The sequence below is a fragment of the Dunckerocampus dactyliophorus genome, chromosome 2, assembly GCF_027744805.1.
Source record: "Dunckerocampus dactyliophorus isolate RoL2022-P2 chromosome 2, RoL_Ddac_1.1, whole genome shotgun sequence".
Lineage (NCBI taxonomy): Eukaryota > Metazoa > Chordata > Actinopteri > Syngnathiformes > Syngnathidae > Dunckerocampus > Dunckerocampus dactyliophorus.
The window spans coordinates 36841300-36862817 of record NC_072820.1 but is presented as its reverse complement, the minus strand read 5'-3'; the positions used below and the strand labels follow the sequence as shown (position 1 = coordinate 36862817).

Below are 21518 nucleotides of genomic sequence, written 5' to 3'. Positions count from 1 at the left end.
ATGACAAGTACCTTGCTGAGGCAGCTGAAGGTGATGAGTGGCCAAGTACATCTCCAGACCTGTACGCAATTGAGCACCCGTGGGGCATCCTCAAACAGGGTGGAGGAGCAAGTGTCTTATTTGGATAGGTTTACTGTGAGGTGTACAGTAATCCCTTGTTAATCATGGTTAATTGATTCTAGAGGAGACCGTGATAAGTGAATTTCTGCCAATATTATTATTTATAAATAATATTTTCAAAGTTACAACATAGAAAAACTGTTTACAACGTACAGTAAATACAGTTTACACATTATTACAGTATAGCCCTCTCGACATAAAATAACACCCCTACAGTCACCTTTACACTCTTATTACCCAATAAAGTAGACTTCATCACAGACAATAAGCCATTTAAGACATAAATAAGACGTGTGCTTGTGTGTGTTGCTATAAATATGCTCTGGACGTGTGGAAGGTAGGAAGTGACGTCGGAGGTTCAGAATTGAGTTTTAGCTTGGAGAGAATTAAGGCCTCAACAGTTGCCCGTGTTGTTATTATGATTATATTATCTTTTAAACCTGCAATTAAAGTTGTTTCGGCGATCAAGTCTGACGCTTCTGTGCCTCACCAAACTTTACAGTAACATTACTGACACTATCTAGTGGCCAGTATAGAATACCACATAGCATCAGGTTTTTGAATGCATCTTCTGAATATATTTATATTTTGTCTTAATCAGTCATTTTTATGCTCGGAAATGCTTAATTTAAGCAAAAACAAAAAATAACCCAAAAAACAGTTTGTTTAAATATGAATATTTTTTTAACAAATAATAGGTCGTATTCAATCATGAAACAGCATGATTTATTAATATATTTTTCAAAAACCGTGATAGAGTGATGCCGCAAATTTCAAACCGCGATGTGGCAAGTACTCACTTGTGTTGCCAGTTCATTTCTATAGTATTTTCCCTCAAGAAGATATGAACTGGTTGCAGAAATGTGAGGGAAGCAGAATGCTGCTAAAAAAAAATGTGTGTTGAATATAAATAACCATACACATTTGGTGGTGGCTCCTCCAAAACCAATTATTCTCCGAAGCCTGAGAATTGGGTCCGGCAACAGCTTCTAATGGGGAGAGAAAAACAAAATTTAAACACTGGAATGATTGCTGAAAGATATCTCTGTAGCATTTTTACATTACCTGCTCTTTGGTGTCTTCAGAAAAGGACACACAGACAGGATGTTGAAAAGGACTTTCAACACACTGGCAAGAAAATGATCTTTAGGTAGGGGTTATTTTGTGACATTATTGACGTTTTAGGAAGATTCACCTCCTCTTCAGTGTCCCTCTTGCTGAGGTCCTCCTCCTCCTGATGCACAAACACATGAACACCGCCGTCATCGGTGTCGCAGGGGGGAGTAGATGGGAGTTGGTTGGGACTGGCCTCCTGCTGTGTGACGATTTCCACCAGCTCTGGCATGCTGCTCTCGGCAGAGGAGCCTTCTTTTTCAGTAGGGCAGGGCGTACTTCCTGATATGGAGACAAATGTCAGACTAGGGCTGGACTTATTACCTAATTATCTATTATTATGACTATGTATTATTACTATTTATTATGTATGGTTGCACTACAAATTTGATGTGATCTATTCCGTAATAATTTTTTATTCTTATTCTACACTCAACCAAAATATAAACGAAACACTTTTGTTTTTGCTCCCATCTTTTATGAGATGAACTCAAAGATCAAAAACAAAAGTGTTGCCTTTATATTTTTGTTGAGTGTATTTTCTTCTCTCATAACCTGCCTTGGTTGGTTTTTTTTTGTGATTAAATTCATGTGACAATTTTGCAGAGCTGCTGAAAATGTGAATTTCTTTTGGAGATGAATAAAGTATCTATGTATCTTTTTTCCCGATATTGTCCAACTCTCAATTACCAATATATGTAACATATTTATTGTCTTGGAATGAACACTACCGCCACGAGTGGCTGCCTTTCAAGCAGCTCTGTTTGTTTATTCAAGCACATTTTTACGTGCCATGAGAGCGACATCCCATATCGGTATGATTCCCTGTCTACCCATTGATATCGAGGCAGCAGAGCTGGGGCTAAGATGGAAGTCAAGTGGCTAGCAAGAAAGTGGGAGATTCAAGCCTTCGGTACCTTCTATTATCATGGAAAACGTGAATTCACTACTGAGCATGATCAACGAGCTGGCAAGAACGTCAAGACCTACAGGGAGTGCATCTTATTTGTGCTTCACTGAATGACTAACAGCTAGCATCCCAGATGCTAACGTGGGGAGCTAGCCAACTTCAGGGCAGTCAGAGCGGACAGAACACAAGAGCCTGCGGAAAGCTCAAAGGAGGTGGGCTTGCACTGTATGTGGATAAACTGTGGTGTCATACTGGCCATGTTAACATTAAAATGCTCATCTATACAGCATTTTTTTAAAAATCGGTTTTCATTATTGGGGAAAAACCCGATACCATTATCAACCGATATCACATTTTTATGCCAATATTGGGCCAATCACCTGAAATGGTTTTCACTTCACAGGTGTGCCTTGTCAGGGTTACTTAGTGGAATGTTTTGCTTTATTAATGGGGTTGGGACCATCAGTTGTGTTGTGTGTGTCCAAACTTTTGGCCTGTACTGTACATGCAAAATATAGTGTTGTTAGTCTTTACTCACCGGCTCCATTCTTGTCATTGTCTTTTTCTATGTTAGAATGTTGTCCTTCCACTGGAAACCTAGTAGATAAAGACAAGTTCAGGGTTTCCATAGAAGCACGTGATAAATATACAGACTGGCCACAACCATACGGCACCCAGCAAATGTAATCTATAGATTATTTTCCCTTATTATGCAAAAATTACTTTTAATGATGGTGTAATAGTAATAGGTTTTCCCACAGCCTATTTATAAGCATCAAATGTGGAAAAAAGTCTATTCCCCCCCCCCCCCTCCACTTTTGAGAGAAGAGGTGCTCAAATAGTCGTTTTGAAGTTCAGGGTTTTCGGAATGCCATGAACAAAAACTTTCCTCATGGACATAATACTGATTCTAGCCAGATTAGTCCACCCGGTGCTGACGCTCAGCAATTCAAGAAGGACACCTAAGTAAACAAAAACGTCACATACCTTAAAATAAAGCCTGCAGCTCTGCCAACTATCTACCAGTCAGCTACAAATGTGGGAATCATACTGTAGGTATTTATTATGTTGTACAAGTGCAGAGTTACAGTGTATATGTAAAAAATAGATAAAATGCACAATGTTTCTTGGCGCCACATACTGTCGGAGGCAGGCTTGGACAAACGCAGCTCATTAGCATTAAAGCCACAGACACACAGTGTGTTCCCAGTAGGGCTTACTTCAAAATGTCAGTATTAAGACTAGGATTTCAGGCAATACACTTCAGATATACTATTGTGGGACCTCTGAGATGTATTAAAATTTGTGGAAAAAATTATAACGCAGGGCCTTTAAGGTGTACCTATAATATATTCAGCGGCACTTTGCTTGTTAAGTTGATTCACCAACTTAGGGCAGTACCTGGCCACTCAGTGGCCAAATCTCTATTAAAAGCTACACTGATAAACATCATTTAAGGTCACCTGACATAATCATAGAAGTCATGCCAGGAGCGTCCTTTGGGCACTGGAAACACCATGTCTCTGGGCATGGGTCCTGAGGCAGCTGAAGAGGCCAGACCTATAGGTTTGACGTTATGGTGGGAAACCGCTGTAGAAGAGCAGATCAGACGAGGAGTTAAGAGAGGTGAAAAATCCTCCACCTTGAGATGCACTCAGTGTGACCCTTGGCTATGTGAAGTATATGTTCTTAGTGTTCTCTTGACTAATAACATTACTAGTTCACTGATTGAAGTGCTCTAAAAACATCTGTGGCATTGAAAAGCTCAGTTATTACTAGTCTCAGGAAACTTTGTTTCTGGCAACTATTATGCACATAAAATAGAGAACATCAATTGTTACATTGTAATTCAAACAATCTATGGGAGTCTCACCTGGACTAAGCTGCAGGTCGCTGGTAAAAATGTTTTTAACACACATGTAGGAGCAAAGCTTGATGCTCTTCAGATGACTATAGTAGAGGTGGTTGAGGTAGGTTGAGAGCATGCCCTGCAGATCCAACATTAGACAGGTCCAACGGGCCTGGAGGCAAACTGGAGCTACGGAAACAAGACCAAGGGAACAAAAACTCTGATGACAACATATTTGGACAGTTTAGTATCACTATATAGGCATGTAGAGTGGAACAAAGAATTTCATTACTGCATGCTATTTATTTGTTTTAGCATCAGCTTGGTAAAATTATTTTTGTACATACCAGCGGTCGGCAACCTTTACTATCAAAAGAGCCCTTTTGCCCCCTCCCATCTAAAGAAAAAAAAAAAAAAGTAGAACAATATTCCGCCCTCTTCCTACTCCAATCTTGCAGACCACACAGGTACACATATTGGTTATGCTTGCTGTCAGTTAATAAGTGATTTGTCAATGTTTAGCTACTAACATTCATTATCATTGAATGGATAGCCACACAAAGACTCAAAATTGTCGGTTCTTTCTCTAAGATTGCTTTTGTGTATGTGCAGGCAGTACGGACATGTAGGTGAATACCAGACAGTGGTGAGTGAAAGCCATGAACACCAATCACTTTATTCGGGATTAAGGAAATCTTTACATATTTTACTTCTGTACTTTTACACCACTACAGTACGAGTAACATCTGCTAGCTAGTGGTGGTATTATAATATTTTTTACATAATGATTTGGAGTGAGAAAGTGACAGCTCTTTTTAAACACATAGTAATTTACTAACAAATATATTACACAACACAGCACCACCAGAACCAGAGAAAACTGCTCAGACAGCATCAATGCCAATGTTTTTTTTTTTTTTAAATCAGACACTAATTACAAACTCTAGTTATTTGCTTTTGTAGATACCAAGTGGGATAGGAGATTCTGCAGCTGAGTAAGTAGAGGTGTTATTTGGAGCATTTACAGTAACAGCTATTTCATTCATGGTATTGCTCAAACCAAAAAAAAAACTAATTGTACTTTTTGGTTGTTTTACTTTTGGAGGTTCTGTATATGTCTTTTACCTTCTCGTTTTGAGGTGGCTTTTGTTTTAATGACTGAATCTTTGTCAGATTCGCATAGGAAAGGGAAGTGAAGTGACGTGGGAGTAGATTTGAACTCTTTGAACGTGTTGGAGAGGGAGATTCGGACCACCCGGTCATCCTATGCATCACAAAAGAGAAAGCAGAAAAAAGTTTGCCCATATTTTATCAATTATTTATACTTATGCAAGTAATTTTTTTACAAATTGTGAATTTGTATCTACATAAGTGATTGGCGAATACCTCACATCCAACAACATTGTCAATATTACCTCTGCAACGACATCCAAGAGGATCAAAAAAGATTTTCCTTGTATGGGCTTGAAGAGCAGGTACATATATCTTCCTGTCAGACCCAGAGACCGAGAATCACTGTTCGGTAATCGGACGTAGCTCTCGGTAGGTACAGAACCTTTGATCCGAAACACGGAACAGTTGAGGGTCTTGTCCTAAAGTGGATTATGGGGGATGGACACAAAATAGACAAAATGCTTTGAAATACAGTTAAATAGCTACTATGTATGCTAGCAATGTTGACCTTTTTGAGGGGAACTGACACTGTCCAAACTTAAGAGTGTTGACATATACAGGATATGATACATACAGTACAGTTCACAATGTGCATGAATAGGACATTACTACCATGTATGTGGAAACATCTCCTTCTTTTGACGACTTCTTCCACTCTCCAACTCTGAAAAGTTTGAAAACGTTGACGTAAGGATCCTGCCAATCTGCTAAAAATGGAAACAAGCCACATTGAGGACCGATTTCAGGGTTGAACTGAAATCAAAGTTGTTCCATTTGATAACCGTCATTTAGGTTGGCGTGATCATTGTGTTTAAATTCTTACCTTTGGAGGCCATAGACAGTGAACAATTCTAATCCACTCGCTGACCGTGTTGATCGAGTGATGCACAAATTTAGCTGAAGTCAGCACAGCAAACCCCCCTGCTTCCTTCAAGTACATTTACATACATTAGCTTGAAAACACAGTTGCTAAATAATCATTCAAAGGGCTCTCTCCGTTGACCAGTGGTTTTAACTACACAAACTTGAAAGCGCTGAACAAGAAAACGTTGAGTAATTAGTATTATTAACCAAAATTACGAAGACAATTTGACTTGACAGCAATTGAAGCGTTTATATCCTTCCCGCTTCAGTATCCGCCGTTGCCAACAACAGCGTGATACGAATGGCGTCACCACGTAATAAACGTCATTACGGAACTTATGGGTAATGTAGTTCTGCAGGTAATATAGGGAACATTAAGTTTTACGCGCTTGTTAATCTGACAATATATGCTGACAGTTAAATGCTGAAGACCTGTTGACAATAACATTTTATCCACGTGTTGTTATGACTTTATTCTTTCTGAAATGACAAAATGCAATAAACTGTTCTATTTTTTTGTAAAAAAATACAAAATTTGACATCAGAGACAGCAACACAGAATTACACTCGAAATGAACCCCCATCAACCTCCTTTGTAAATTCTATTTAATTTTCAAAATGTACGCAATTATAACAACTGTGACTGTAATATTACATGTGTTGAGCTATTGAAAGTTAGTTTTTGTTGATTTATATCAAATTACTTAAAGTTTATACATTTTGCAAATAAAAAGCCTATAATTAACTAATTCTGAATACAAGTGTGCCACATACGATGTCTTGCCTACCCACTCTAACCTCAACCAGTGGTGCCAAGAAGATCCAACATGCCCCCTCTGTCAATCTCCAGCCAACCTGAAACACATCCTGGAGACACAACCACGTCCTCAAGTGCCTTGCAGCTACTCTGGGGACCAGATGCACAAAGACCAATGGTCCGCCTCCTCCACCACTCCATTCAGCATCTGCAAGAGTGTTCATCAGAGAAGGTACAACACCAGTCCCCACAACATTGGACATCAACCAGATCGAAGGGGCACGCGACTAGAAGTTGGTGGCAGACCTAAACCAAAGGCTCTGTTTTCCATCTGAGATTTCCACAACAAACCTCAGACCAGACCTTGTGCTCCAGTCCTCCACATTTTACAGTTTACATCATTGAGCTCACTGTTCCCTGGGAGGATGGTGTGGAGGAGCCCTTTGAACGCAAGACCCTCAAGTACACCGAGCTGGCAACCGATGCTGCATAGCTCATCCTCTGTGGGCCTATCATCAAAACACCAATGAAGGTGTATGACCACCTGACGACTACACAAGGAAGTTTGAAACCCACCCCCCTAACCACAACGTTGTCATATACATCACCACAGCTTTGAGATCACTGATGCATACATCGTTAACATTCATGCCCCAGGTATCTATTGCATGTTCATTTGGGGATTGATCCACCTAGTCCTAAAACAGAAATACGCTGTGTGCACAATTATTAGGCAATTTGCATTATTGATTAATCGTTTTATTATTTAACAATAACAGTGCTATCCAAAATGTTAATAACTTGAATATTTAAGGAAGTGAAAGTGAGGTTTTGGCTTTTGTTGAGAATATCTGTGTGTGCACAATTATTAGGCAACTATTAGTGTGCAGAATTATCAGGCAACTCAAAGAAAAACAAAAATATTCCCATCTCACAAATTTATTTTCATTTTTTTTACGTTAGAATGATTGACAACACAAACTTTACAAATAAGTGTTACTGACATTTCCAAAAATAAGTCAGTGACCAATATAGCCACCCTTCATTTCAATAACACGGAAAAGCCTTCCATCCATGGAGTCTGTCAGGTTCTTGATGATTTGACCAGCAACTTTTTGTGCAGCAGCAACCAAAGCCTCCCAGACATTGTTCAGAGAGGTGTACCTTTTTTCTTCACTGTAAATCTTACGTTTAAGGGCCCACAAGTACTCAATAGGTTTAGGTCAGGTGAGCAAGGAGGTCATGTAATTATTTTTCAAGACCTTTACTAGCTAGCCAAGCAGTGGAGTTCTTGGATGCAAGGGGTCGAGCATTGTCCTGCATAAAAATCATGACCTTTTTTATTTCCTGTAATACCATGTGAAAAAAGTGGTAGTAGGTTTGGGAGTTGAGTTTAAGTCCATCAACCTGAAAAGGCCCAACCAGCTCATCTTTTAATAATTCCAGCCCTTACCAGTACCCCACCTCCACTTTGCTGGCGTCTGAGTGGGAGTGGAGCTGTCCCATTGCTGGTGCAGCCACGGGCCCATCCTTCTGGTCCATCAAGAGACACTCTCATCAGTCCATAAAGCTTTTGAAATATCTGTCTTCAGTCATAGCCTTTCAACTTGTCTGTCTTGTTCAGTGGTGGTCAGGTATCAGCCTTTCTTACCTTGGCCATGTCTCTGAGCTGCGTTCTGTTCCCCGTGTACGTCACGTATGGCTCCCAGGCAATGTTTGTTCGGGTGTGCCTCAAGAGGCAAGCATCAGGCAGAAGTGGTTGGAGTTGCTGATTCCCGGCCAGCAAGAGAAAAATATGCTCATCTGTCAAGGGCATTTCACACAAGACTGTTTTGTGAACATGGGCCAATACAAATCCAGACAGCAATCCTCTATATTACAGGAGTGCTCAGCTGTTTTTAGGAATCTGCCACAAAAACGCACACCACAAGTTTTGGTCCAGGTCCACAGGCAGTCAGTAGAACAGTGAGCCACCCAACATTGCATGAATTGCTTCCTTCACAAATGAAATTCCCCATATAAGGTAATAGAATTTTTAATTAGCGTATTTTCCAGACTGTAAGTCACACTTTTTTTCATGGTTTGGCTGGTCCTGCGACTTGTACTCCAGAGCGACATATATATATGTTTTTTTTTCACACTGACAGCCGCGAGAGGGCACTGTGTGACACTTGTGTGCCAGTATCTGCTAGTCCTGTCACTCCTGTACCACTGAAAATTTACAATGTAAACATCAACTTATAATGACAACTGAGGCCCTGTCCACACGACTAAGGCTATTTTAAAACTGCATATTTTTGTATGCGTTTTGGCCTCTCATCCACACGCATATGGAGGTTTTTGTGCTTAAAAATTTAGCTTTTGGAAAACTTGACAAACAAAGGCAGCATTGTGAGCTTCGGAGGATGCTATACTGCTGCTGCTTTGCTCGCTAAAGGGATACGACACCCCCGCCAACGATGGCAATTTGGGACAAGATTCAATTGGACCTCGAGCTGGAGAAAATTGCGGGGGATTACCATTCCACACACTTTACAGTCTTACTCACAGTGTTTTTTAAAGAAAGAGCTAAAAAAAAACCCACACAGCAACGTAATAGGTAGATAACAACAGACAAGACACTATCAACGAGTAATGCAGAATAACCGACAACTATGTGAGCTCTAAACATATAACTTGACGGGTATTTACAACAACAGTACAGCAAAGCACACTGGGAAACAGGAAACACTACTGTCAAAACCATATACGTAGACGCCGCTTTGCTGAGGCGTACGTCAGCGTCGCCGGCATATTGGATGTGGCAAGGCTGCGCTTTAAGTGAATACAAGGAAATATACTTCATAAAACTGCCTTTCTACAAAGAAATTTAAGTTAATGCCTCTAGTTTATACATTCACACACACACTAATATACTTGGGAAACAGTTGGGCACCAAAAACAATGTATTTGATCTTCTCAGATGGCTAAAATAAGAACCTTATTGAGCCAACGCAGTAATAATTCAGATTACATCAGCTATAGAGCACAAAGTAGTGCTGAAAAACCATACATAGTACAGTAGTACCTCGCATAACGTAAACCTCCTTTTACGTAAATTCCACTGAACGTAAAGAATTGATGTAAAGTTTTTGCATTGTATTACGGAAGAAATTCCATATAACGTAAAGCGTCAAGTCGGTGCAAGTTTTTTTTTTCAATCAACTTTATTAATGCCTCAAGTCGGTGGAAGTTCAGACTAACACTCGGTGACGCCTTCTGACGCTTCACGCTCTCATTTGCTGATTTTCGGGGCACTGCCTCCACTCTCATCTCATTGACTGATTATCGGGGCACCGCCTACGCTCTCATCTCATTGGCTGATTATCGGGGCACCGCCTACGCTCCCATCTCATTGGCTGACTTATACAGCACGTACGTGAGTTTGTGTGAGAGACAGGCTTGTCCCTTCAACCTCCCTTCCTCTTCGTAGTCGCCCTTATGTAACCCGCCCTGTTTCGCACCTGCCCTCACCGGGGCTCGAACAGAGGACCTTCGTAATGGGAGGCGAGGGTGCTGACCACACGACTAAAAGCCCGGACTGTCGGCCGCGTGTTCAGCGCAGCTCTTGAGGCAGAGGGAGTGAGGTTTACCAACGTACACTCGCACAGCCTCACAGGCTGGCATCCGTTAAACTTAAACTAACTTAAATTTTGCACACAGCATTATCGTGTAGTGCGTGTATGTTTGTCTGTGAGACCAGCTGACTCTTAGACTCTTTGAGTCGCGTTTCGACTCAGGCTAGTCCTCCTCCTCCTCCTCCTCCTTCTTCTGGCTCCACTTGCGTGCTCCTGGTCAAGACATCTCGTGAACGATAAGATTGTTTTTGTTTTTCAGTTTTATTCATTTACAGTAATCTTATTTATTACCTTATTTTATATTAGAATGTTACTCTTATGTTTATGCTAACGTTTTCTTATATTTTTCCACCATATCTGGTGGACTATGCATATTTTGAAGGGGTTTGGGAAGATCTTGGAACGGATTAGGCTAATTACATGTATTTTACGCTTCGTATAACATAAAAACCCTATAACATAAAGGTTCTCGGAATGGATTATTTACGTTGTAGGGGCGTCTACTGTATATATATATATATATATATATATATATATATATATATATATATATATATATATATATATATATAGTAGTTTTAATGCAATAAAATAAGAATATAAAATAAGAACATGAAAGTTATCAATCACAATAATAATCAGCAAATTCATGTATTTTAAACAATACCCCTTTAACTAAAAATAAATGAAATCTTTCCAAAAATAACATAAATCAAGGCAAAAGAAACACAAACGTATTCTTATATAAAATATGTAATACATGAATTATCTACTCAGAGATGTGTGGAGTATCCAACCAAACAACTGTACTCAATATTGTTACTTTACAGCAATTTTACTCAAGAAAAAGATTTGTGATGTTACACATATCGGTATCGGTTGATATCAGAATCGGGAATTGAGAGTTGGACAATATCGGTTTTCGGCAAAAAAGCCAATATGGGACATCCCTACATAAAGTTGTACTTAACATTGGCCCAACAAACATTCAAAATACACCTGATATCACATTAAAAAATTGCATTTTCAAGGACTAGAACGCGCACGCTTAGTATCAGATTTTTACATTGCTAAAATACGGGTTTTTCTTAACATTGCTACTACATGGCCACAACTAGCGGATAAGTTCTCAAATGGGTGCTTGAACAACGTGCTGCCAGGAGAGGCTTGTCAACAGTGCAGTTAGGCCTCCATGCCCAGGTAGGTGCCAAGGCGATGAATATAGATTACTTTGCGGGTTTTTGAGGCTAGTTATCTGAATAACTATATGTTCCGTTAACATACCACCTATTCACGTTATGTTAACAGAGTAGTAGCCTGTTCTCCATTTTATTGTTAATACTATACCTTGCCTTTCAAGATGAAATGTCTGTTCTTGGTCTCTGATTTTATAAAATAAATTTCCCCCCAAAAATGTCACATATATGTTTTTTTCCCTTTTCACTGTGTTTTTGGCTGGTGCGACTAAGTCAGGAAAATATGGTAACTAATTTGCACAACAATGATAAGAGCTCAATCAATAAATGATCACACTTGTGTATTCACAGAGATGACACAATGCCACAATTGTACAAAAATCACACATTAGTTTTGAACTGAACAATAAACGCACGGATCAGTCTGACTGTTGATCTGCAACATGTGGAAGTAACTCCACAGGCTCTTGAAGATGAATGAGGAACATTGGCAAAGATGACGCCAGCACAGCCTCATCTCCGTCTGCATGCTGCAGGATGCTGTCACCCTTTATCACAGTGGGACAATGCAGCAGTGAGGATTTGGGTTGCTGGGTGGTTGTCTGAATCTGACGCCGAAAAATGAAAGAGCTGTTTGGAGTGGGCGAGGCATTGGCCATTGCCCTCGTTGTGCTGTCAGAGGATCTGCTGCACTCTGGCACCGTGGCAATAGAAAAAGTGTCTATGTGGGTGTTAAGCCCGGCTAGTCACTGTCCACAACACACAATCTCAGCCTCTATCCTCCAGGTACGCAGCTTCCTTTTCAGCTCTGTTCTCACCTATAGGACACAGCAAAAGACAATTATACTCACAAATCACCATTTGTCTACCTGACATGTCCATACTCATACAATGACGTCTGGTTGTTTAGTGTCATTGCCATAATTGATTACTGTTTGACAAGCCAAGTTACACTTACAATGGTTGATGGAGGAGAAATTGACAACTCTGGTGAGTAGATGTTATTTTATTTTACTGTTTTATGTATGCCATGTTATTAGATAAATATTGACTCTGAACTGCTCCAGATAATGTTGCAGAGTGGAAGTTACATACTGATGAACAAAAAGAACATCAATTTTGCCAGAAAACATCTTGATGATCCCCAAGACCTTTGGGAAAATACACTGTGGTCTGACGAGACAAAAGTTGAACTTTTTGGAAGGTGTGTGTTATCTGTCATCTAGCGTAAAAGCAACGCCGCATTTCAGAAAAAGAACATCATACCAAAAGTAAAATATGGCGGTGGTAGTGTGATGGTCTGGGGCTGTTTTCCTGCTTCAGGACTTGCTGTGATAATTGGAACCATGAATTCTGCTGTCTACCAAAAAATCCTGAAGGAGAATGTCCAGCAATCTGTTGGTGACCTCAAGCTGAAACCAACTTGGTTTCTGCAGCAAGACAATGATCCAAAACACACCAGCAAGTCCATGTTATTGCAAACGCTTGATTGCAGTTGCTAAGAGTGGCCCAACCAGTTATTAGGTTGAGGGGGCAATCACTTTTCCACACAGGGCCATGTAGCTTTGTATTTTTTTCTCCCTTAATTATGAAAAGTTTAATTTAAAAACTGCATTTTGTGTTCAGTTGTGTTGTCTCTGACTAATATTTATTTTAATATTTATTTTGTTTGCGTGTGACATACATGCAAAGAAATAAGAGATCAGGAAAGGGGCAAACACTTTTTCACACCACTGCATATACAGACACTGTTTATATAATGTGAGGAATGACTGTATATACAGTCGCCCCTTATCCCACATCGCGGTTCACTTATCGTTACCTCGCTATAGCGCCTGTTTCCCAAAAATTCCTGGTAGACTATGGTCCATTATTAGTCAAAACATATTGAAATACAAGTGATACATAATATTCTGGTCAATAGGCAACAGGAATGACACAAACCTTTCAGTATTACCATACACACGGGCTCCGCAATTTTTGGGAAATTTGTTGGCCGTGGCCAGTAAGTACGTAGAGGAAGTAGGGTATCACAGGGGTTGCAAGTGTGTCGTACTTATGTTGTACTTATACCTATGTGCTTGCCGCTCGCCCTCCGTTGGTAGCTTTTAGAGTGTGAGTGCAGCGTGAAACACCTGCGTGCTAGGTGCGCTTTATGTAAGGCTGTTGTACATTTCACTCACTGGGGACGTACGTGTGTGGGCATCGTATAAGGTTCGTGCCTCCCACTCACTTTGATTGCAAGATGGGCGTACTGGCTTCCTAGGGCACCTACTTCTATCGTGACCGGGAGAACCAGAGTGTACAACAACAAGAGCTGCCTGCCGCGGCCAGGCAAGGTGAATTAATATTGGATACGTTATGTGAGCAGGCACCATGTGTTCGTGGAGGTCGGGAGAACCAGAGTGTTGGCCGGGATAAGCCGCCCACCGTGGCCGAGCAAGGCGCGTTAATGTCGGATACACGATGTCAGCAGCCACCGTGCGTCCACGGAGGTCAGGACAACCAGAGTGTTGGCCGGGACATGTGTTCCTGTCTCACATAAGGATTGTGGATGATGGGCAAAAGTCCCCAAAAGTGCAGTTTTCCTTTAAAAAGCTTCAACATAAGACATAAGAAATTGAACATTCATTCCATAAGAAGACAAAAATGAATCTAATCATACATACACACAGTACAATACACACACACACACACACACACACCGTATATACTTTATATATAAAATGTTAAAACAACCTACCTCTTTATTTGAATAACCGTAGAGAACAGCCACCAGAAAACCCTGCAAAGATTACTTCAGCTGAATAAAAATTGAATATTCTGTGACAATATGAAGCCTACAAATAAAAAAGCAACCATGGTGATACAATTCCACCTACCTGGAATGAATTGAGAAAGAGTGTGAAGAAGATTTTAAAATAGCGCACAAACCCTGAGGTTTGCTCATCTGTTGCAAAGATGAAGATGATCTCATGGATCCCAAACAGAGGAATGAGGCTTAGGGTTGCCTTGGCGAGCCTAATAGGACACATCGACCGTCAGCAAGGTTAATTACTTTTCAATGTTTATTTGAATGGTAATGATTTATTTTATTTCGAACATGCGAACAAGGCTACCTTAAAGTACATTGTATGTTTACAGTTACACAATTCAACATGTCTGAAAAGGAGTAGGAAGACAAAGAGCTTATTCAATTCCTACCCCTTCTCTGTATCACAGCAATTAATACACAGTGGTACCTCGGTTTTCATTCTTAAATTGCTACACTGAAACATACGAAAAACATACAACATTGTTTTCCATAGGAATCCGATCAATCAATCCGATCTTCTCCAGACACCCAAAAATATTAACAAAAATACATTTTATAGAGAATACTTAGAGCTTTACATGCAGAAAACAATGTAAAATAATTACAAAAGACAAATGGATGGAAGTTATTGTTGATGCGGATTTCCTGTACATCCTGGATCAAATTCAATAGTGTTTCTCACCTTCTTTATCAAAGTGCTGGCACTTGCAACTTTCTTTGGCCACAAAAATGCCCAAACAGTGAGTCAGCAATGCGTAGAATGCTTTGTTCGGGCACTCGATTTCTTGGAACAATACAATACAGGGCAAACGGACTAGTTTGTTACATGCGGTGAAAACCGAGACAGTGTAAGAAAACCGAAAATTTTGGTGAACATTTTAGACAAAAACTGACGGTGCCGCAACTAGCAAGAATACATTGACAGAAGTTTTGCAGCGCAAATATGTTATGACACGGAATATGCCAAATCAAGTCTGTGATTAATTCCGTCTGATAAAACATAACTTGAACTTTAATTTGATACCACATTTACTTCCCTACCCCAGGTATTAAGGAAGTTAAAGCAAATGATATACCAAAAAATCGTGTCTTTGGTTTACATTGCTTTAACATTTAGTCAAGGCAAAAGCTGTGATCGACCCACGGACCTTGGACCAACCGTACTACAAAATATATCATAACTTAGGCTGTGACATTTGTTTTAAAAGTCAACAGAATGTCCATTTATATTTTTTTGATAATCAAAAAGTCGAGGGAAGAAAATCAAGTGTCACAAATGCTGCAGCAGCAAGCTGCATTCGTTTCCACGTCACAGTACTAACTGCAGGAACAATTAGTAACATATTAAAAGTAACATATTTCGCACCATCAGATTTTGATAAAATTTCATCTGCAGATAGATATTAAAATCAATTTATATCCTACATACCTCTTATCTTGTCCTGAATCTCCGATCCATGAGTTTGAAAGGCTTAATTGTACTTAATTTCTGTATATGACTGAAAATGCAACCCATAGCATATGAAAAAATTGCATTTTTAAGGACTCCACAGACTCTCCTAATTGAGTGCGCACGCACAGTGTTAAATTTGTGCATCGCTAAAATACGGGGATTGTATTTGTAACATTGCTTCATATGTGTTTTGACCTGGACACGCCGCGCTGGATGATGACATCACTCAGCATCCGTAAACCGTAAACTACCGTCCAGAGGCATACAATACGTCCTTACTTTGCATATTGTCCCCACAAATGTCACTTAAAAGGAGTTTCAAACAAGGTCAGATCAGTTAAATATGAATGCTGAATAAATTGAATGAACTGACCAAAAGAAGAAAAGTGAATCAACTGTATTTTACAGGTCAACTACAACTCCCACCACATACCCGGAAGACGATGACATCACCAACAGGCAGACTGTAATGTTTAACGTCTTTACCAAAGTGCCCATCCAGATGGATGTAGTTGAATCATGGGAATATATAAATCAATGTATCCATGTAGTGAATGAATCGTTACACCCCCAGTTAAGAACAAGGGTGGGAAACCTGCAGTTGGTGGGCATAAAACGGCCTGCAGGTGCATTTGATACAGCCTGCCATGCAACTTTTAAAATGAGGAACAGAGGAAAAATTAAGTCACAAATGCTCAAAATATATGATAACATTAGTTGCATCAAATTTTTTCATAAATTTGATGGGGCTAAAATCTGAAAAACACTTCCCCAAACTTGTTTTAGAACATGACAGACTCGAGAAAAGTAAAGTAACTTGCCGCAGTTTGTAACCAGGATATTCACTCTGGTTGTTGGCTCGCAGTTTGGACAAAATAACCTTGAGAATTTTCATGAAAATCAGAAAGTTGACCTGTTGAACAGATGGTGCGGAAAGACATTAATTAATTAGGCATGACTTACACAAACGCCAAATAATGACATCCAATTAAACAGACACTACAGTATCTGCATGCTTACAAGGGAAGCAAAAAGAATGGGAGAACGAATGATCCACCAGTAGTTCATGTTCTCATTGACAGCCCAGCATCTGTGAAGATAAGACAACTCATTCCTTCCCAGTCCCAAGCCATCTAACCATTTCATTATAAAGCATTCCAGGCACACTTACTCTTTGTTTTCTTTCAGTAGCTTCATCACCACCCAAGGAATCACAAAGAGAAGTGGGGTTCCTACGACAAAGATGGTGAATATTGCACAGCATGTTCATCAAAGTTGGACTAAGAGGAGGAATAAATGGATATGATCGATTTGTTTCCATGGGATCCTGTCTGTAAAAATCTCAAGCATTGTTATACACAGTATATCTCAGGAGGGAATTTTTGCCTCGTCTTTGGTTCACAATGGAGTTTAATTTTAAAGGAAAAGCAGGAGGAATTGACCCACGACTCAAAGTAATCAGTCTCTGTAAACTCTCACAGTGCATTGCTTACCCCAGCCGAGGCAGATGTACGGCAGGTATTTGTTGCTGTCGATGAGCACTGACGCAATAAGAATGGAGTACAAGTAAATGGCCTCTCCAAAGAACCAGTAGTGGTTGGCAAGCACACAGTACTGCATCAACACCTGCGCTATCCTGCAGCCGATAGCGGCCTGGGGATATGGAACACCACGTATTACAGAACATGTACACTTAGAAATCATAAACAGGTGTAGCATGGATAGAAGTACCTGATGGCTGAGCATCTCGCTCACGTCCGTGGGTTTCATGATCTCCCGTCCCCAATGGTGTTCCAGCATGGTGTCCTTAATGATGACGGACACAGCTCGCAGAATGAAGGACAGGAAGAGGTTTGCATGGATGTAGTTCCGTGTGCAATGCAGTTTCCTTTTGGAGAACATAACAATATAAATGAACTTTGAAATTTGACCACTTTGTTATGTATCATAGTTTATGAAAGCATTTTTTTAAATTAAGGTTTAAACAATGATGGGTGTGTGTTGAGTCATTTTCAGTGGATAGTAAATCTATACAGCTTTATAAGCTGTACACTGACTACTCTAAAGTATATCCAAGCTTCATTTAGACCAAGGGTTACCAACTCGGTGCCCGCGGGTCCCCCACGACCTTATGAGGTGCCCGGAAGCCTGCTTTTCATTCAGGTTTTCAGTTAATAATGAAAGAACAGTAGAAAGAAATGCTTTCTGAAATAAAAAAATGTGAGTTGTGGACACCAGCATTTTGTTAATGTTCTGGTAAAATAAGCATATTCGCTTTGTTTGGGTTTAAAATAAGTTCTGAAAATAAATGTTACAAAAATTAGTAGCTCTTGGCCATTTTCATTTTGTAAAAGTACCTCTCACAAGGAAAAACATTGATCACCCCTGATTTAGACAGTATTGTCCTATTCCTCATTTATTATGGTTCATTTTTTACAGACCTGACCATTATAAGTGAATTTCCGCAAAGTAGGATTCCTGATTTATAAATCTAATATTTTTGTTAAAACCTGTGTTCAGCCTTCGGGTTTTAACATTATGAGAGCCCTCTAGACATGAACTAACACTCCTATAGCCACCTTTACACTCGTATTACCCAATATAGTAGGCATAATCAGAGAAAATAAGCCTTTTAAGACATAAATAAGATTCATGCTCATATGTGTTGCAGTAAATGTGGGACAGGAAGTGAGGTTGAGGGTTCAGAGTTGAGTTTAACTTGGAGTGGATTACGGCTGCAACAGTAGCCCATGTTATAACTGTGTGAATGCGTACACACATTGTTATTATTGTGGCTGTTGTGAGATTATTCAACCTGCAATAAAAGCCTGTTGTTCATTACAGTAACATTACTGGCACCTAGTGACCAGTGTAGAATACTCCAAAGCATCACGTCTTTGAATGCATCTTCTGAATGCCCAATATCTGTATTTTAGCTCATTTAGTCATTTTTATGCTTGAAAATGCTTAACATAGGCAAAAAACATGTCAAATTGGCTTCAATATGCATATTTTAAAATAATAATAGACATTCAACCACAAAACGGCATGCATGATTTATTAATTCATAAATTTTTGAATAGCCGTGATAGAGTGAAGCCACAAAATTCAAACCGCAATACGGCGAGGGATGACTGTACTGCTGAATTGTGAGAAGTATGTTTTATACATATAGGATTGGGAAGTTTTCATTTAAGGGGACCCTGCTGAAGATATCGTATCAATATTCCAACAAAAATCTGATTTACCGAAAGCTCAGCAGAATGATGAGAGCAGTTACGAGAGTGAAGAGAGACAGGGAATAGCCAACGGTGTACAACGTCCTGAAGCTCACCATCATTTTTTTGAACCACATCTGAAAAACATAGACAAATCATGTGATCAAGAGGTCTGATAGTTAAAAATGATAACAAGGGCATCGCCTCGACTAAGGCCCAATTATTCTGAGGAGTGAGAAATCAGTTTGTAATTGATGAACAGATGTATCATGTTAATGTTGTCGTGAGCACATGCATAGAGACTGTTACCACCACCAAGTATTACAGAAAATACCCCAATCAAAAACCGTGGATGAACTGTGATGTAAGGGCTGAGCTACGTGCTCGTTCGACTGCATTTGTCATGGGCACCGCTGAGGACTACAAAAAGGCCAGATATGACCTGAGGAGGTCCATACGAGAGGCCAAAAGACAGTACAGACAGAAGCTGGAGGGCTACTATTCCACCTCAGACCCTCAGCGCATGTGGGCGGGACTCTAGCACATCACAGACTATCGACAGCGGAGTAGCGTAGCCACATCCAGCCAAACCACACTTCCAGATGAGGTGGACGAGTTCTATGCCCGCTTTGACACCCAAACTCCTGATGAGCAGAGAGGGTGGCTGGACTTGGGGAGCACACAGAACTCTGTGTGCTCCCCATAAACAACCCCCTGTGAAGAGGCCTGTGAAGCAGTGGTCTGAGGAGAGCAGTGCTAGGCTCAGAGACTGCTTCCAGACAACAGACTGGGAAGCGCTCTGTAGTCCCCATGGCAGTGACATTGACAGCATGACGCACTGCATCACAGACTATATCAACTTCTGTGTGGAGAACACTGTGCCCTCCAAGTTGGTGCGGTGTTTTCCCTACAACAAACCCTGGATGACCTCTGAGATTAAGGCCCTGCTGAACAAGAAGAAGAGGGTCTTCAACTCGGGGGACAAGGAGGAGCTGCGCAGAGTCCAGAGGGAACTCCGGCCTAAGATCAGGAAGGGGAAGGACTGCTACAGGAGGAAACTGGAGAAGCGGCTGGAGCAGAATAATGCCAGGGAAGTCTGGAGAGGCCTGCAGACCATCACATGCCATAGTAAAGGAGTAGGGAGAGACCAAGCCAGTGGGGACAAGATCTGGGCAGATGAGCTCAATCTGTTTTTCAACAGATTTGAGTCTGCCCCCCATCCCTCCCCTTCCCACTCACCACTCTTCACCCCCACATCCACATCCCAGCCATCCTCTACCCCTCTCTCCATAACTGATGATCAGGTGAGGAGTCAACTAAAGAAGATCAAGGCAAGGAAGGCACCGGGACCGGATGGCATCAGCCCAAGAATCATCAAGGACTGTGCTGACCAGCTCTGTGGAGTTTTCAGGCACTTGTTCAATCTCAGCCTGAGCCTGGAGAAAGTCCCGGCCCTGTTGAAGACCTCCTGTGTGGTCCCAATCCCAAAGACACCGCGTCCCAAGGAGCCTAACCACTTCAGGCCTGTTGCCTTGACCTCTCACCCGATGAAGACATGGAGAGGATTATCCTGCAGCACCTGCGACCCCTGGTGGGCACTCAGCTGGACCCCCTGCAGTTTGCTTACCGGCCTGGGATAGGAGTGGACGACGCAGTGATCTACCTGCTGCACAGATCACTGCTACACCTGGAGGACAGCGGGAGCGCTGTGAGGGTCATGTTTTTTTACTTCTCCAGTGCCTTTAACACCATCCAGCCGTCACTACTCAGAGTGAAGATGGAGAGTGTGAAAGTAGACCAACAACTGACTGCATGGATTATAGACTACCTCCACATATAGACTACCACAGTATGTGAGGCTCCGTCACTGTGTGTCTGACATGGTACTCTGCAGCACAGGTGCCCCTCAGGGTACGGTGCTCTCCAATTTTCCTCTTCACCCTCTACACCTTGGACTTCACACACAACTCCACACAGTGTCACATCCAGAAGTTCTCTGACGACACAGCCATTGTTGGTTGTGTTTCAGAGGGGAATGATCTGGAATACAGGATGGTCATCAGGGACTTTGTCAGCTGGAGTGAGCTTAACCAGCTACAACTCAACACCAGCAAGACAAAGGAGATGATCATTAACTTCCAGAGGAAAACATCTCACTTCACACCGGTGAACATCCAGGGAGCGGACATAGAGTTAGTAGACAGCTACAAATTCCTGGGTGTTCACCCTAACAACAAACTGGACTTGTCCGTCAACACCCACGCCCTCTACAAGAAGGGCCAGAGTCGCCTCCACCTGCTGAGGAGACTGAGGTCCTTTGGTGTGTGCAGGACTCTCTTACGGACCTTTTATGACTCTGTGGTGGCCTCAGCCATCTTCTATGCTGTGGGCTGCTGGAGAGGGGGCAGCACGAACAGGGACAGGAGCAGGATC

The 21518-nt window shown here is 41.1% G+C and overlaps 2 protein-coding genes across 6 annotated transcripts in view; both read right to left on the bottom strand.

The window, feature by feature from the left end:
* Positions 1 to 6323, bottom strand: part of wdr90 (WD repeat domain 90) — a 30328-nt gene extending 24005 nt beyond the window's left edge. For 2 of the 3 annotated variants that reach the window (XM_054768707.1, XM_054768708.1), the window contains exons 1-10: positions 5989 to 6323; positions 5778 to 5872; positions 5408 to 5584; positions 5118 to 5256; positions 4017 to 4181; positions 3607 to 3733; positions 2682 to 2740; positions 1316 to 1515; positions 1186 to 1248; positions 1041 to 1109 (exon numbers count right to left, since the gene is read on the bottom strand). In XM_054768707.1, the coding sequence (XP_054624682.1) occupies positions 1041 to 1109; positions 1186 to 1248; positions 1316 to 1515; positions 2682 to 2740; positions 3607 to 3733; positions 4017 to 4181; positions 5118 to 5256; positions 5408 to 5584; positions 5778 to 5872; positions 5989 to 6001 (1107 nt within the window). In that variant the 5' untranslated portion in view covers positions 6002 to 6323. Of the gene's footprint in view, positions 1 to 11; positions 134 to 1040; positions 1110 to 1185; positions 1249 to 1315; positions 1516 to 2681; positions 2741 to 3606; positions 3734 to 4016; positions 4182 to 5117; positions 5257 to 5407; positions 5585 to 5777; positions 5873 to 5988 lie in introns of those variants that run through there. The other variant, XM_054768709.1, reaches the window with a different exon arrangement.
* Positions 6324 to 11951: 5628 nt separating this feature from the next.
* Positions 11952 to 21518, bottom strand: part of LOC129177879 (glucagon receptor-like) — a 30303-nt gene continuing 20736 nt past the window's right edge. The window contains exons 6-14 of one of the 3 annotated variants that reach the window (XM_054769456.1): positions 19116 to 19222; positions 17599 to 17755; positions 17361 to 17520; positions 17039 to 17099; positions 16888 to 16957; positions 16689 to 16780; positions 14482 to 14620; positions 14343 to 14384; positions 11952 to 12417 (exon numbers count right to left, since the gene is read on the bottom strand). In XM_054769456.1, coding sequence (XP_054625431.1) covers positions 12346 to 12417; positions 14343 to 14384; positions 14482 to 14620; positions 16689 to 16780; positions 16888 to 16957; positions 17039 to 17099; positions 17361 to 17520; positions 17599 to 17755; positions 19116 to 19222 — 900 coding nt within the window. In that variant the 3' untranslated portion in view covers positions 11952 to 12345. Of the gene's footprint in view, positions 12418 to 14342; positions 14385 to 14481; positions 14621 to 16688; positions 16781 to 16887; positions 16958 to 17038; positions 17100 to 17360; positions 17756 to 19115; positions 19223 to 21518 lie in introns of all 3 variants that reach the window. The other 2 variants (XM_054769457.1, XM_054769455.1) reach the window with 2 other exon arrangements.